Genomic DNA, 17,329 nt, shown 5'->3' with positions numbered 1-17,329 from the left:
TTTTGAGGGGCAGGCGCTCAAGTAAAAAAAAAAGGGCACCTTGCTGCCTTAGTAGTGTGAGATTTATAGAAGAAAATTGCAATGCACATTTTGGGGAATTGTTAATATATTAGAAGTTTTTAATCCAGAATTGATCGATGTCACCATGGCCTACATACTGGAAACCAGGGGTCTTCAACGTTTTCAGGCCAAGGACCCCCTAGCTGAGAGAGAGATGAGAGATTGTGTTTAAGATTATACTTTTTTTTGTTTACTTGGTCTGCTCTTTTTTCCCTCTACACCTACACCTCTTTGCCAAAAATAGCCGATCTACAAGCCCACAACGCCTCGCAGCGCGAGGCGTTGGGGCGTTGTGGGCTTGTAGATCTGCTATTTTTGGCTAAAGTTCTCCTCAGAAAAGGGATGCTAGGTTTCGAGTGGTTATGGTAAAAAGAAAAATCATATCACAAAAAGATTTGGTGGACCCCCTGTAGTAACTCTGAGGACCCCCTAGGGGTCTCGGACCCCCTGTTGAAGACCCCTGCTGCTCTAGCACCACCTAGAGTCTATCTGTGCACGTCCCTGCCTGGAGAACACAAGCCTTGCTCACCTACTCACTCAACCTTTCAGCCATGTTCACCTTAGATGCTTGGGATGATGCTTTTGGATGGCAGCCACCCTCAGAGCTTCAGCCCACCAACTCTATTTGTTAACAAATAATTGACATATGATTCAGAATTACATTATTAGATACATGCTAAATGCACCTCCCACAGCACAAAGGGAATCATGTAGGTCTACTGCCAGTGAGAGACCAGAGTAAAACAAATTAAACTTAATCATAATGATTAAGTGTCATTAATCAATGACATTATCCACAAAAATGCAAAAATGTACATGAACTTTCAAATAGAAATGGCTAAGAACACTCATAATTGTAATCATAGATGGGTGAAAATACATCAAAAATGTATTTTGAATCACAAATCAAAAAATGTATCACAGTACAAATACAAAATCTGTTTCTCAAAGTAATGTTACTTGACATAGTAACTGTAATATTACTCAATTTGTATTAGTAATGTATGCATTACTTACCTCATACAACCTCACTGTAAGACAAGTCTGTGGACAGGGTTGAAAGCAGTGGTTAATCAAACTAATTGATTCAATCGATTACATATATATATTGAAATAAGATAAGTAATCTATCCCTATTTTGGGCATGTCATTATAGGTGAAAAGTTTCCAAATATGATTTTTTTTTAATTAAACAATATTGAAAATAGCTGATCTACAAGCTCACAGTGAGGAGATACATTTACTTGTTTTAACTCTTGCTCATTTGATTTTCCTATTTGTCTCATCTGTTTAAGAAAGTAGGTAGCTGATATATTGCACTTTTACCTTAGCGCTAGGTATACTCTTAGTTGCTTGTTTTAGAAGAGAATGCACTTAAGACTTCTGGTGATTAGTAGTTTCCTTGCCTACCTATGTTGAATGCACTTATTGTAAGACTGTAATGTAATGTAGCAGTGCGTGGCATTGCGGCACATTGTAAGCTTGTAGATCTGCTATTTTCACTATTTTGCATGACACCATGTGCTTTACAGTATAAAATAATGCTTATGTACAGTAGTTAATTGATTCATTGATATATATTTTTTATTTTACCACAAAAACACGCTTCACGCCTAATGGAAGAATGTATCGATATAGTTGCAGCCCTAGTTGAAAGAATCAAAAAGGCTTTTTAAATTGTAATTAAAATCTTTATTTACAATAAAACATCTGTCTAAAATTATTTACATATGTATATTTACATGAGATAGAAACATTTTTAAGACAACTATTAGAAAAATGACAGTAGGCAAAGGCATTATTTGTGTGCAATTACATGCAGTCCTTGTAAATACTGATTAGCTGCTGAGAGGATAATGATGATCCATTAATGTGGTGAATCTGAAAAGCAATAACACTGTGTGCGAATAATGTGTACCTGAATCCATTAATTAGTAAAAAAAAAACACCCTTGCTTTTCTTAATATAAGAAACATTCTAAGTATATTCAGTAACATGGGATGCACAGAAATAGAAAATCAATGTCAACACTGCAGAATGCTGTAAAGATGATGTGTAAGGAAACACATTAATATTTGACAGGGTTTGTAATGAATGGGCAACGCAAATATTACCATATCATTCATGAGTGATCTGTGATCCCCCGTCTGACCAGGGTTAGGCCCTGTAGGACACACAGCCTTCATGGAGCACTTTACTTTACAATGGCCTTTTGGTTTCAGCCTAAATAAAAGGCATTCCGATTACACAACAATATGGTGTTATGAAACTTTAAGGCCCATTCATACTCCCTTTACCTATGAAAATAAATATGTCCGTTTCAAACGATATATAACCGTCGCTGCTTACATACATTCATGTGTCCTATGTCGGCATGGATGTTAAGCAATACATCCAATACATCCACTAGAGGGCAGTTCAGAGTCAAGTTTTCTTCTTTTTTTAACAAACAGCAACGGTCAATCAGGTCATAATAGTGTACCTGTTAAGAAAGGGCTGTTCTGTAATAACTATTTGTACTAGCAAAGTGACATCATATAAATGTTTAAAAGTTCTCTCCAATTTAAGCAACTTCTCCCAAAAATGTTCTGCCATTAAAAGAAAAAAAAAGTCTTAATCGCTTGAACTACATTTAGTTGAAGCGATTTCCGGTGGTACTGCTCCATTTTGTCCTCATCTGTAAGCTTTCATAAAATGTTCCAAGATGGACAAACCCACAACATGGACAGAAGGCTCCGTCTGTATCCGTACTTGTACTTAACATGTACTTAACATTAAGTATAAATGGGCTTTCATAAGTAACGTATTTACACTACAAAGGGAGATGTGACAAGTAATAAACACATAATCCACTACCTTATGTAAACCCTTTGTTTAGGAGATTTTCATTGTGTATTATTGAAAATCACTGAGATTTTAAAACAAATACTGACAGCATAAGTATGTAATATCTGTACCTTTCTATATTTCAAACCATTGGTTAATACATTGGAATTAATTCTTAAGTGCTACCAAGAATTCTGGATTCATAGGAGTAAAACTGCTACCACACTTCTCACACAAATTACTAAGCTGAGCTCAATTGCCAATCCTTCTGTCTTCCATTAATGCCAAAATCTTTTTCCTTTACTCCAACAGCCATTAAAGGCTTCTGAAGAACTTGAGGGAGAGTTCATAGCTCAGAAACATGGTCGCACTCATCGGGAAGCCTCGGATGGCATTAACTGATGCACCACGGAAAAACACCTGCAGGGAAGATCAAAGAGAGAGATATTAAGCAATGCAACAAGTGCAGTAGTGTGGTAAGTGCACTTACTGGCTCAGTCACCAGCACACCCATGACCATTTCAAGCATTGAAGTTCAAGTTTATCATTCCATCAAGATAAAATGTAACTAATGAAAGGTTAAGGGTTTCAAATCAAATTCAATCAATAATATAAATAATCAATTTCTGAGAAATATATTATATAACCTGGATGGCAAAGATTCTACAGAAATTGCCCTGGAATAACCCTAGTATATTGATCCAACCATCAGTCTAGTGACAATAATGGTTTGAGTTGGCTGAGACTGTTTTGTAAAAAAACAACACAATGATTGTTGCCTATTGATCTGGTGTTTCAACAGGAACATCAGCTGTTTTCTACAATTAACCAATAGTTACTCAAGTTTATCTATCAGAGGGCTGCACGATTATGGCTAAAATAACGGGTATAAATATATGTTCAGGTGTTGTGTTCCACTAAGAACTGAAAAACTGACAAATTGTGACAAATCGTGGACAAAGTGACACCTGACACTGCTCTTGGCACTATGTGTGTTCTGATCTTGTGACTGTGGCGGGCACGAGTCTCTGCGAGTCACCTGGCATGACCTGGGTTAGTGACCATCTATGTGGAAATGAGAGTGAGTAGCTTTTTCATGTATTTGTACTCTGTACTGAGTACCATACATTCTATTCGCAATTAAGTATAAATCAAGCACAAAGTACACACCAAGCATTAATACTTTGTAAATATATTGTTTAAAATAAAATAAAATAAAAGGTTCAAGTAGATGGCTGAGTCCACACCACAACTTTAACAATGAACAATATTATAGTTAGTTATATTTATACGGTAGTTATAGAGCTTTGTGTGTTTGCCCCCTGCTGTTATGTCACAATCTGATGATCCATTTAAGTTTTCTTTTAACCTCTTTTCCCTCATAAGTCTTTGAGAAAGCTTATAAGAAAGCTGAGTAGAATTACTACAGTTAGGGATTTGGTTGGTAAAATGGTTACGTCAGGATGGGTAAGTTCAGGTCAACTGTTACTCAGAGTCGTATTCAAACAAGCTACAATTGTACTTTTATTTGAGTAGTTTTCAAAACAAGTAATCCCACTGCTACTTGAGTAATATTTAAGTCGAGCAACAGCACTTGTACTTGAGTAGGATATTCTAAGTACTCTTTCTATGTACGGTATTGCGCAGGTGGCAGTTCTGTAGAACTGTACCAATTCAAGAGGGTTTTTTGTTTGTTTGTTTGTTTGTGTGCTGATGCAATGGCTCGCTGACATAACTGAAAGAACATTGACACACATTCACAGAGAGCGAAGGGAAACACATGCACGCAAGCGTGCATGCATACAATGAAGGCTACTACCACAGAATTAGAATTCCAAGAAGATACAGAGTAAGGGTGCTGAACTTTCCAAGTCCTAAACGATCATAGCATCTGTTCCTTTTCATGTAAACATGAACACTGGTAGTACATCTGCTTTGGAAACGGTTTGTTATTTTGGACTTTTGACTACAGCACTAGTACATACTGTAGGTGTAGTAGGTGATATTACATATCTGTACGTTATCTCTTAGAAATGTTTACTCCGATAAACAAATTATTATTATGGTCTTGTCCCCTGTTCCCTGTTGCTAATCCTCAGTGTTAATTTATACATTTGTAACTTTACGGGTCCATTTGGTTCCATATGTACACTCTCTAAGTTAAATTAACACAGATTGTACTGAGTATTAATGAAAAAGGAGTCGCTCACCTGTAGCCCCTCACTCCTGTAGCTGTGTATAATACAGTGGAGGACACCCTTGTATTTCCTGTGGAGCTGACAATCAGCCTGCATTCTGCTCTTTACCACATCCGCTGGTGTCGCAGTCACCCAGGAGATGGAGCCTGAAACATTAAGTTAACAACATAGTTACAGTAACGTGACTTTTATTTTGCATATATTGCATATACTGATTTAAGGCATTTTCTCTTCTTTGTTCTGAATAACAGACCACTGTTCTTCCTTTGTTTAGTTGTTGTGGAAGCGGAAGCTTGTAAGAGCAACTAATATATCATATATTTAACAATATTTTGTGTCAAATTATTAATTTCTTCATAAGTAACTGTGTTATAAGCAGGACAATTATAAATACATTTCCCAATACATAACAAAATATTTGTATAACATATTTCAGTTTGATGGTGGATACTGGCCTGTTGCAGCAGCAAAGAATAGGCAATAAAACCGATAAAAATTGTTATGTTATTAATGGTATCAATATATACAGTATAATATTGAATTTAATCATACAAATCTGAATATTGACCATTGCATTGTCATCATCATTTTCATGAGACGGAGAGGTGCTTAAGTTTAGAACCCAAGGTTATGTATTCTAGTGCTTTACAGAATCCTAACATTCAAATAATAAAGCAAAAACATTTGTCACATTCAAACTGACCATAACAAACATTTGTATTCCCTTTTTGATTTAAAAATGAAAACTTCTTTCCATACATCGCAGTTGCAATATTCTGCCTCAAAATCCCATCATAAGGTTTGTATCGTGCATCTCCACATTTTTCTGCATGCACTGCAGCCGTTTCCAGCCTTTACTGTATTCCACAAGTATGGTGTCAGCATCTGGAAGGCATTTTCCCTCCAAACAAAAAATGTGGGCTTTCTGAAGCCAAACACTCCCCCACGTGGCACACGGCCAAGACTTCCTCCACATGGCCCCTTGTACTGTATATTGTTCTGCTGCAGAAACACACTGTAAATCTGTGCCCTGTGTAAGTTCCTCTGAATCTAAATAAAAAAGTTGTTGTGATCTGTAATAGGGAGCATGCATGCTGCTTGCAACTTATACAGACTGGCCAGTGGTCAAGATGTTTCCCCTATCGTACCGGGTGTAATGAACACAAGACGGACAAAACTGTGCAGTCTACGATCACCGTAACTAAGACCGTCAGCTAAACGTTGGAACACTTTAAAGCACTTTAATCTATTTCACCCAAAAATGAGAACAACCATGATGATAGTAATCTTGAGCAAAACATACCAGAAGAGACATTTTTCTGGTACTTCTTTAATTATGCAGACCTCTAACTATTTTCATCCCGTCCACGTATAAACAAAAGTACACCTAATTACAACCATTCTCTTAAAGCTGGAAGCCGTCCACAAGGTTCCTCCAGCTCTTTTCAGTGGAAGGATTGAACATTTAAGCCTTGCTTTGTCTCTTGACAACTCTCTACAGAAAGAGAACCAATACAAAAATTGACCTCACTGTAGAGGTAAACCATTAAAGACAGAACTTCACTTAACCCAGTACAACCGGGAAAGCGCCTGTGTCATTTTAGATTTTAGCTGTATAAATATAGTACATTGGTTGGCTAGTCAGAAATAGCAGATATACAAGCTCATAGCGCATCACTTTGTGCCGTGCTATGAGCTTGTAGATCTGCCATTTTGCTATATCTTGAGATGGGGGGGGGTGTCCGGAGCCAAATACATATCATTTTGGGAGTCCTTGACATGAAAATATTTGAGAACCACAGATATAGCGACATACGTTTTTCAGGAAACTGTTAGGATTTAGAAGGCATTTGCAGAATCGGCCACAGGTCTTAATGGGTTCAATTATGTTCACGCACGTGCACACACACACACACACACACACACACACACACACACACACACACACACACACACACACACACACACACACACACACACACACACACACACACACACACACACACACACACACACACACACAATCTACCTGCTAGACCTCCAGCCACCCAGATGGAGCAAGGATGAGGGTTGGTCTTGCCGTCAGGACTCAACAAGTCACAGAAGATGCTGTAGGGAATGAAGTAGAGCACGTAGCCGGGAACGTCCCTCAGTATCATGGCCCCGGCTCCTCTGTACAGCCCCTGGACGCCCTCGGTCTGCAGGATGCTGCTGATGCAGTGGATGGGGCCTCTGTAGAGCCTCTGGCCCGCCACGTCCACAGAACGGAGGGGGATGTTGGCACCGGTGGACGTGTTGCCGGCAAGGTGGAGGTTCTCTGGGTGACAGCGATACAAACGTGGGTGGACGTCAGTGTATGTGAAATGTGGTCATGTTCTTTTTTTTTTATCATCTTGCTTGTTAACCACTTAAGCCCTATTCAAAGATTTTCAAAAATAGCCGATCTACAAGCTCACAACGCATTGCGATGTGACACGTTGTGAGCGTGTAGAATGACTATTTTTGAAGATTTAAAAAAAAATGTTTCTCTTATCATGACATGCCCAAAATAGTGACACAGAGGTGAAGGTGGTTAAATGAGCAAGTTTAATCTAATTTATACTTTGTCATCTGGCATTGCAAGTCTCATGACGAAGTAATTAGGCTTTATACAGCCTACTGTCAACAGGAGCTTATCTTTTTTTATTGTATTTTAGTATGACATGATATCTTTCACCTTTGAGAGAGAAGTCATTGAACTTTGAGGGATGCTAAGCATGGTGAGGAGGCAGAGGGCCGAGTGGTTGGTGTGACCATGGAAATGTCCACGGTACTGTACAGTCCACCCTGCAGACAGCCACGTGTTCATGAGAAACACCCAGCCTACTTGAGCGAGTCAGCAATAGTGAATATTATTGTTATTACTCCATCTAGGAGGTATGTCTTCACCCCTGTCTGTTTTGTAATAGAACATCTCAAGCAGTGTTCCTGAGCCAATGCCAAAACTTTCATGAACCAAACCACAGTATTTGCACTTTTGAACTCATTCAACTCAGTCTGTCGTTGTGCAATGCCACACACAGACAGAATGGGCATGAGGTCATAACAAGCAAATAAAACACAATAAAACTTACAGTACATTTAACCTGATTTCGATTACCTCGGTTTATGGTTTTACAGTGAATCAGAGTGACTGTACACCACACCCTAGACACAACAGATGGTCACAACTCAAGGCTACTCTATTGTGACACTGTCACAGATAATTCCATAACTTATCTTCCTATTTATCATACTACCAATAATCATACTCTTATCTATATAGCCCAAAATTAAATCCTATATATGTCTTTAACCAAGTTCCCCAGGGTTCTGTACTTGCCCCCCCTACTTGTTTCCCATTACACCAAATATCTTCATAAAAAATAGCCAATCTACAAGCTCACAATGCGTTGTGTTGCAACACGTTGTGAGCTTATAGATCGGCTATTTTCACTGAATGTTCCTCTTATGACATGCCCAGAATAGGGACACTAGGGTTAAAGTGTTGTAAGATCTCTTGTACAGCCCATTTTAGACATCTTTGACTTTGGTCTGTATTTGCAGCCAGCTTTGGTCTGTAACTCTGTATTTGCAGCCAGGGAACTGAACAGGAAAATTCCAAAGGCCTTCAGCTGACAGAGGCTGTAAAACCTACCAGGGTTTATAGAATTTATTGAGTGATAAATATTGTGGGTCCAGCGGGATAGGTTGACATGGGCCTGATCCTCACTACAAGGAAACCAGTCACAAGTAAAAGCTCAGCTCACCTCTCAGAACAGAACTGATTTTGACAAAGTCCCGTAATGTAACTTTGAAATTAAGGATGTGTCTTTATTTTCAAACAAATAAACCATCATGCGTAATCAATCAAAGTAAACAGTATGCCAGTTCACCTGCCTGCCTATATTCACCAGCTAAAAATGTGCTGAGACGGCAGTCTGATCTTGATGAGGCCACAGTTAAACAATTACTAATATTCACACAGCAGCCATTTTCCTCTGACATCATAAAATATGATTATCGTAATCTGATCTTGACCAGGTCACTTTGGGATAAAAGAACATATTTTAGTTTAATCACACAAAACAGTTCACATACCTGCTAGAACTGTCTGTGTTTGCATCTGTAGTCGGATCTTGACCAGGTCTACGGGGGCTCCCAGACCCACGGAGACCAGACCAGTTAACATGCTGGCCACTGTCAGGTCCAGCATACCACACGGGTGCCTCCCGTCACCATAGCGGTACTTGCTTATGAGCCGCTGGGTGTTGTTAAAGAAGCCAAACACCATGGAGTTATAGATGGTGATGCTGGCCAGGGGAAACGACATGCCTTTGAAGAAACCAGTAATCTGCACAAGGGCATAAGAGGAGACATTAAAATCATGTCTGCACTTTATGATACAGACAGACAGACAGACAGACAGACAGACAGACAGACAGACAGAATAATAACAATAGAGATCCCCTCTTGTGGGAGTGTTTGGAAGATGGCTGAAGAACCAGCATGGAAGCATTGTACTTGTTTGGCACCTGACAAAACAACAACACACAGCTGTCCTCAGCCTTACAAAGTAATCTGATCCCTGACAAATGTGAGGCGGACTGGTGCATTGCCACATTTACAGAGGAACTGATGCCTGACTTTAGAACATTTGGTTACCGATGGGTAGAAAAGTTATATAACGGTATAAAACACGTGAAACAAATAACTAGTGGAGGTACTGATCAGTCGAACGGTTTACGAGATAAGCTCCAGACACACTGGTACACAGATACTGACTCTCTTATAGACAGCTGGGTCTACAAGATAATTAAAAATGAGTTATAAAACAAGTTCAAATTAGAGATGTGCATAAATATTCAAACACATTTCAAAATATTCTGAAATATAACATTTCAGAATATTCAAATTTCAAAATATTCTGAAGCTATATACTGTATATACAGCCATATATACCGTACATATAGTAAAGCCATTAGCTCTCTCTCTTTCTCACACACACACACACACACACACACACACACACACACACACACACACACACACACACACACACACACACACACACACACACACACACACACACACACACACACACACACACACACATTAGCCCCGCCTCTCATTAACAATGCTTATCTCCTCAATCCAGCCGTCTTGTTTTTTTTTTATAACCACCATCCACCGAAGGTGACGTTTCGAGCCTAGTAGCGTTTCCTCAGACTACAAGGCTCGAAACGTCAAGAAATACCTTTGGAGCTGGATCCAGTGTGCGGACTCTGTTTCCCTTTGATATTTGTCTCTGGCAATCACCTGGCCTCTTTAACTTTGGATGTGCGTGGTTTATTCACCGTTTGCATAACGTCTGATACTGCCAACTAATGTTCTCTTCGGCGTAAATGACCAGAATGTAATGCCAAAAAAGATACTATGATAAGGGTGCAACGTCACGTAGCACTGTCCACATGGAAAAAAGAACTGAAACAAACAGGTGGCCAACAAACATGAAAGCCTATTATTTAACAAAACCTAATAAATAAAAATTAACCCTAATGAAAACAAAGTCACAGATTGTGACGCAAACACAGTGAGAGGTCAGATGAGTGTGAAAAAAAGAAAGAACAACACAGACAACACAGGCAGAGAGAAATAGAGAGAAGAGAAAGAAGGTACAGTACAGTAGTAAGACACGTAGAATAAAAGAGCCAACAAGTGATATTTCTTACGGTCTCTTTTCTATAGATGGTAAGAACACAGTGAAACATGCTCTTGTAGCCCTTCCCTGCCTGTAGACGTGTCTGATGGGAATTACATGAAAAAGAAGGGGGAAAAAAGTCAGTGCACCCAGATATTCAGTAACTCAATACAGCAGAATATGATTTACTTTTCACATTTTTAATTCATTTTCTATACTTTATTGTTCCTTGATTTGATACACTTGTAAAGCACTATGAATACATGGTATGCATTCACAAAGGAACAAAGGATAATCAAAGCAGGGCTATTCAACAGAGTGTTTGAAAAAAACTATTTGAAACAACACTAGTTGTTGAAAATAGAGGATACAAAACCTTATTAAACGTTTAACCACCTGGCATTCTCGTTTTGGGCATGTCATCATTGTCAAATGTTTATCAAAAATAGTGAAAAAAGCAGATCTAGAAAGTACAAAATAGTGGTTAAACTATGGTAAAATCAGGGTATGATGGTTGAAGGTACCTTCACTGTGTCCAACGGATGGCCCACAACCACACTGTTGGCTCCTGTAGAAGAGAGAGAACAGAATGAGACATTAAGAGGCAGGCAGAAAAAGAAACAAAGTTAGAGACTGAGTCACAATCATTCTGTTTTTAGCTCACATTAGATTTCAGATTTTGTATCACAAGGGTTGCCAACTTGCCACAATATATAAAAAAGCATCAGCAACGCAAATATCGTCTGAATCTTCCTGTGCTGCACAAACACACTCCAGTTTCAAAAACATACAAAATATCATTACATAATATATTTTTGTATATACACAATTTTGTTGCTGTCCGGCAGGAACCAGCTAACTCCATTTTCCGCTTTTGCATTGTTTTCCATAAATCAGTGCTATTGAACACCCTTTACGTCTGTGTGTATTGAACCAATGAAAAGTATTAAAAAGTGCTTCTGACAAAAGCAGCTAACTCTATTGGATCCTCAAACTTTCTGCTAAACCAGCAAAGGGGGGTGGAGTTAGCTGGTTTTGCTGACTCCAGGCTTTAACCCCTTTTGACCTCCAACCTCATTGTGAACTTGGAGGTCCATTCAGCTGTTCTTATCAATGATGAACAAAACCTCCTAACTCTATGTTTCCCCCCTTTTTTTGTCATTTCCTGAAAATGTAGATTTTGGAGTTAGTTGGTTCTTGCCGGACAGCAGAGATATGTTAGTCTTATCTAGCAGGGGTTTTCAACTGATTGTGAACCAGGGACTACCACCCTGACTAAGAATCAACCTGGGGACCACTGTTGTGTTGGGTGGGGATAAGGGCAAAGATTCTTTTTTTATTTATTTTTTTACGACTTGTTATGCATCCCATGTCTATGCATCCCACGGTTTCTCAACCAGTAGTCCACGGAATACTTGTGGTCCATGGTATAATTAGGTCTGCAGGTGGTCCATGAGATTTTTTTTTAAATGGAAATACATAAAATACCTTTGTTAAATGTCCATTAAAAAAACATATTTGAATTAATAGGCATGGTGTGGGAGGAAAATCTTGAAATTGAATAATCCGCTGCACGATCCTACGTGCTACGAATTATATCAAGGCCTTATCGGTCATTATTTAACTGAAATATGCTAATGGTCCAGAGCTCAAAAAAGGTAGAGAACCACTGATCTATTGTTATCGCACGGTTACCCTAATTCTGTTCTCTTACTTTATCCAACCTTCAATATTAAACTCATGTTAACCGATATACTGATTGTATGAGCGCAGAGCACACACAAGCACACACATGCGATGCATATTTCCTAATAATGATGATCCCCTTAGATCCCCTTAGAACTCCCCTTTTATGTGGAATTTCTTCAACTCCAACTTCCAAGTAAATTACAACATTGACACATCATAATAGGTCACATGCAGGCCATTTAGTGCACTGTTTCTCAACTACAGGAAAATAATTTCAGCTTCACTTTCCTATGTTTACCTTTTAAATATGGATGTGAAGTCTGAATTAGAGAAGGTCAAGCGGGCTTGGGACATAAAACAGGGGTAGTGTTTTTGTCTTACTGGAACCCAGAATGGGTGCCAGTAATCTTGCTCACTAAGCAAAAGCAATCACAAGTTTCTGGTGATAACAAAAGTGTCAAAATAGTTTGATATAGGCCTTTCATCTTGCATAGGCAGTTTAGATGAATAGTAGGCTACATTATATCTATTTGCCTTTTTTGCCTTGCATATGTTTTGACCTTCCTAAAATTACAATATTGAATCACAATGCACATTAAGAAACAATCAGTATACTTTGCATATGAATATTCTTCATTAGAATAAGAGAATGTTCTCTCTTATTCTAATGAAGAATATTCATTAGAATCAAATCATTCTAATAAGCACATGCAACCCCACCTGGTGGGGGTGAATAAATTCAGATGTTAAAGAAATAGTTCACCCAAAAATGTACTTATTTTCTATCAATTACACACCCCATGAAGCCTTGAATTCATGGACAGTTTTTATTTTTTTACGCATTCCTGAGCCAATAATTTGATGACCGGGTGCATTTCCGGTAGGAGACTCAAAGAGTCTCCTACTCTACTGGATACATTAGCATTTTTCATGGGGTGTGTAATTGATAGAAAACAAGTCATTTTTTGGGTTAACTACTCCTTTAACTTTAGCTTTGCCTTATCTTAACTGCATACATCTGTCTGTGCAAAAGCGGAAGAAGATTTGAGAAATAACCCTCTGGAGGGATGCATTTCTGTCTATGTAGGCCAAACTGACCAAAGTCCAGCCAGGGGCCAGTTGTGGCACACGGGCAGATTTTATATGGCCCCTGGCTTCCTGCCTAAAATGTATTATTTATGGCCCATCAGCATAGTCATGTGAAATCCATACATTGATGTTTCTGGGTGTTTTGCAGTGATGGAAGAAGTACTCAAATTGTTTTACTTCAGTAAAAGTATCAATACCTTCATGTAGAAATACTCGTAAAAGTTCTGTACTCAAAATGTACTTGAATAAAAGTACAAATAGTTTTGGCATCAAAATATTCTTAAGTACTAAAAGTAAAAGTACTCATTATGCACAATATCCCATTTCACATGTTTCCAAATGTATGAAAATCCTTTGAAAATAGCAGATCTACAAGCTCACAACCTGTCGCATGGCAACGCGTTGTGAGCTTTTAGATCGGCAATTTTCAAATAGCCATGGATGAAAGTTACTAGTAGCTAAAGTTTTCAAATAACTGTAGAGGAGTAAAAGTACAATATTTGCCTCTGAGACGACGTAGTGGAGTAGAAGTAAAAGTATTCAAAATTGGAAATACTCCAGTAAAGTAATAATACATCATTACTTTCCACCACTGGTGTTTTGAAAGTAACCTGGGCAGACAGGCTATTTCTCAGTACAATTCCTAAGTATTCCTACACCTGCTTATTCCTTGGGTTGTATTACTTGTTATAACTTGTAATTGTAATGTAGCCTACTGTATGTATTGTATGTCTTACTGATAAATCAATATGGACCACAATGGAAACAACCCCCCTAGGGAGTTTTGTGTTATCCTTTCTGCATAACTTTTGACTGTACTTCGTGTACTGTTATCAAACTTGTCAATAAAGTATTCCGTATATCAATCAATCAGTGGTGGAAAGTAACTAAGTACATTTACTTAAGTACTGTACTTAAATACAATTTTGAGGTATTTGTACTTTACTTGAGTATTTCCAATTTCCAATACTTTTACTTCTACTCCACTACAATTATTTGAAAACTTTAGCTACTAGTTACTTTTCAGATATAAATGATGATATTATGAAACATACATTAACCACTTTAGCCCTATTTTATTCCTAGGCTATTTGAAAATAACAGATCTACAAGCTCACAACGCGTCGAATCGCGGCGCGTTGTGAGCTTGTAGATCGGCTATTTTCAAATATTTAGTACTTTTACTTTTGGTACTTTAAGTACATTTTGATGACAATACTTTTGTACTTTTACTCAAGTTTTTTTTAAATTCTGGACTTTTACTTGTAACAGAGTATTTTTATATTGCAGTATTGATACTTTTAACAGAGTATTTTTATATTGCAGTATTGATACTTTTACTTAAGTAAAGAATTTGAGTACTTTTTCCACCACTGCAATCAATCAATCAATTTGAGCAAAATGCTATTTATTGGGCTGTACATAATAGCAATATGCTGTGCATGCATGTGGGGAAATAGGCTGCACCGTTTTTGTTCTGTTCACAGCACTGATGAGTGACTAACATACATTTGGCTACACTGCCAACAACAAAAGACTATTGATATTGCAATGTAGATACAATTGTTGTAATGCAACTTTTTTTTATGGCCAAAAGGTACAGTATGACAGGAGATGCAGTCAGCCATAACGTCTTTTCAAATAATGATTTAATGATGATGATTTAAAAGCCATTATGGACGTTTAGAAATAAGTAGTGGCTGCATGTTACTTCATTCAATAGCCTAACGTGTCAAACTGCGCCCCTAGTGGAGGTATCCTGCATTCTGCATTCCAACTGAATAGCGGTCTTCTGAAATATTTCTTTTGCAAAAACAGTGGGAAGTGGGAATGGCAGCAGACCTTATAACTTAAACATTAGAATACTATATTCATATAGCTATTAGATCAGTTTACTTTGTGGTCAAACAGTTGGTTAAGGAAGCGTATTTACAATTGGTCAATTGAAAATTGAGTAGGCTAAATATGCATTCTGAGGCCATATGGCCTTCTATAATGAGTGAGCAATATTAGTTCTAGGCCAGCTCCCCAGAACAGAGCAGCGGAGGGAAACAGACAGGCTTCTGTGCAGCGTTGCCATATTTTGTGTGAGAAACAAGCAACCTGGTCTAGGAAAACAAGCCCAAAAGAAGCAACATGAACACTTCATCGGCTATTTGAAAATAGCCGATCTACAAGCTCACAACGCAGATCTGCTATTTTCAAAAAAAATCTTCAAATTAAATGTGGAGTAACACGAATCTGGCACAAAACATTTTCAGATGGGGGTAAGGGGACAAATAGACCTACATATTACATTTGGGGGTCCATCATCATGACATGAAAATATTTGAGAACCACTACGTTTAAATACTAATTAGCCTACACAAGGCCCAAATAAGTAACTACACTTTAGAAACGAGCCCAAAAAACCGCAACCACCAATATTTACAAGTGACTTTTCATCCCAAAGTCGCTTATAATAAGCGGACATGGCAACACTGGCACACACTCACCACCGATCCATCCTGCAATGAAATCGTCCAAACGAAGACAATTCCTCGTTGATGTGGCGCTGGCTGCAGTTGATGTGCTCATGATTTGTTCGTTCAAACTTCTCCTGTGTCTCGGAGGTCTACCGAAGATCTGCAATCCCTCGCATCTGCTCTTCTGACAACAACTCTGCAATTCATAGAAATCCACTGAGTTCAAAGGAAACTTTAACCGTTTATCTTTAATGGTGTGGGCGGGCCCACAGCACACGCACACACACTCAAAACCCATAGGTATCACGTTCAGAGAAGGACGAGCCAATCAGAGTAGTGCGTTTCTGTGTGGCAACTCCCTCGTCCAAACACGCTGCTCCGTTAGTTTATAGCCTGCAGCCTATGGAAAAAGCCATTGAAATGAGCCATGAGGAAAGGGCTCAACAACATGAGCCATGATGAGGAGATATATGACTCAACATCAACAACACTTCAAAACAAACTTGCATACACTCTATAGCTCACAATGCGACGCATTGTAAGCTTGTAGATTGGCTATTTTCAGAAGTTTTGTTATACTTTTTGATTATACTTGTGAAATGGGACATTCTGCACAATCAGTACTTTTACTTTTGGTACTTTAAGTATATCTTGATGCCGATACTTCTGTACTTTTACTCAAGTACATTTTTAATATGGGACTTCTACTTGTAAAAGAGTATACATTGCAGTATTGATACTTTTACTTAAGTAAAACATGTGAGTACTGTCACCTGTATCTTGCCTGCAGTCACGATTCACGAAGCCAAAATGCCAACACTAAAGTCTCTATTCTATCCTATAGCATGTAGGGAAACTATTGCATCGTTGTGTTATGAAGTCATGGCTATCATATAACCTGTGTGTAAAAACAAACAAAAAAACCTTTGCATAGGCCTAAAACATTTATAGATAGCCCCAAGCACGCCATCATGTGGATTACCATAGTAACAGATTACATTAGTAGGCAGAGTTTGCAGCCTCAAAAAAGTAAAAAAGCAACAAAAGAAAACTAAATCTGATATTGCACTGATATTGCTCAGTCAAAAAAAAAAAAAAAAGGATAGGTGAGAAATTGTTTCTATGTTATGTTTGAAAAACGTTCAAGAAATATTGTCTGTAAAGGTACTACGAGGCCAGGTATATCTTATGTACTACTTTAGCCTTGTGTGAAATACAGTACTTATAAGATCAGCTAAATCTTTATTGATCCCCAGGGGAAGCTCAGGTGTCATAGTAGTAGC

General features: G+C 38.3%; 1 protein-coding gene across 1 annotated transcript; it reads right to left on the bottom strand.

Moving 5' to 3' along the window:
* Positions 1–1,781: 1,781 nt before the first annotated feature.
* On the bottom strand, positions 1,782–16,233 carry slc25a48 (solute carrier family 25 member 48). Its single transcript, XM_084085806.1, has 7 exons — positions 16,077–16,233; positions 11,328–11,371; positions 10,835–10,906; positions 9,204–9,456; positions 7,114–7,401; positions 5,097–5,230; positions 1,782–3,306 (listed from the first exon to the last, which is right to left on the bottom strand). The coding sequence occupies exons 1-7, from the start codon at positions 16,156–16,158 to the stop codon at positions 3,202–3,204; spliced, it is 978 nt and encodes a 325-aa protein (XP_083941932.1). The 5' UTR covers positions 16,159–16,233; the 3' UTR covers positions 1,782–3,201.
* Between the last annotated feature and the right edge of the window lie 1,096 nt (positions 16,234–17,329).

This window comes from Gymnoscopelus microlampas, assembly GCF_963454915.1.
Source record: "Gymnoscopelus microlampas genome assembly, chromosome: 18".
Classification (NCBI taxonomy): Eukaryota; Metazoa; Chordata; class Actinopteri; order Myctophiformes; family Myctophidae; genus Gymnoscopelus; species Gymnoscopelus microlampas.
This window is presented reverse-complemented; position numbering and strand designations above follow the sequence as displayed.

What these genes read in the sequence shown, in the direction of transcription:
- slc25a48 (XM_084085806.1), bottom strand. Translation starts at nt 16,158, where the DNA reads ATGAGCACATCAACTGCAGCCAGCGCCACATCAACGAGGAATTGTCTT. An exon ending in CATTGCAGGATGGATCGGTG is followed by an intron (nt 11,372 to 16,076) that starts GTGAGTGTGTGC and finishes TCTCTTCTACAG; the next exon opens with GAGCCAACAGTGTGGTTGTG. An exon ending in AACACAGACAGTTCTAGCAG is followed by an intron (nt 7,402 to 9,203) that starts GTATGTGAACTG and finishes GCTGTCACCCAG; the next exon opens with AGAACCTCCACCTTGCCGGC.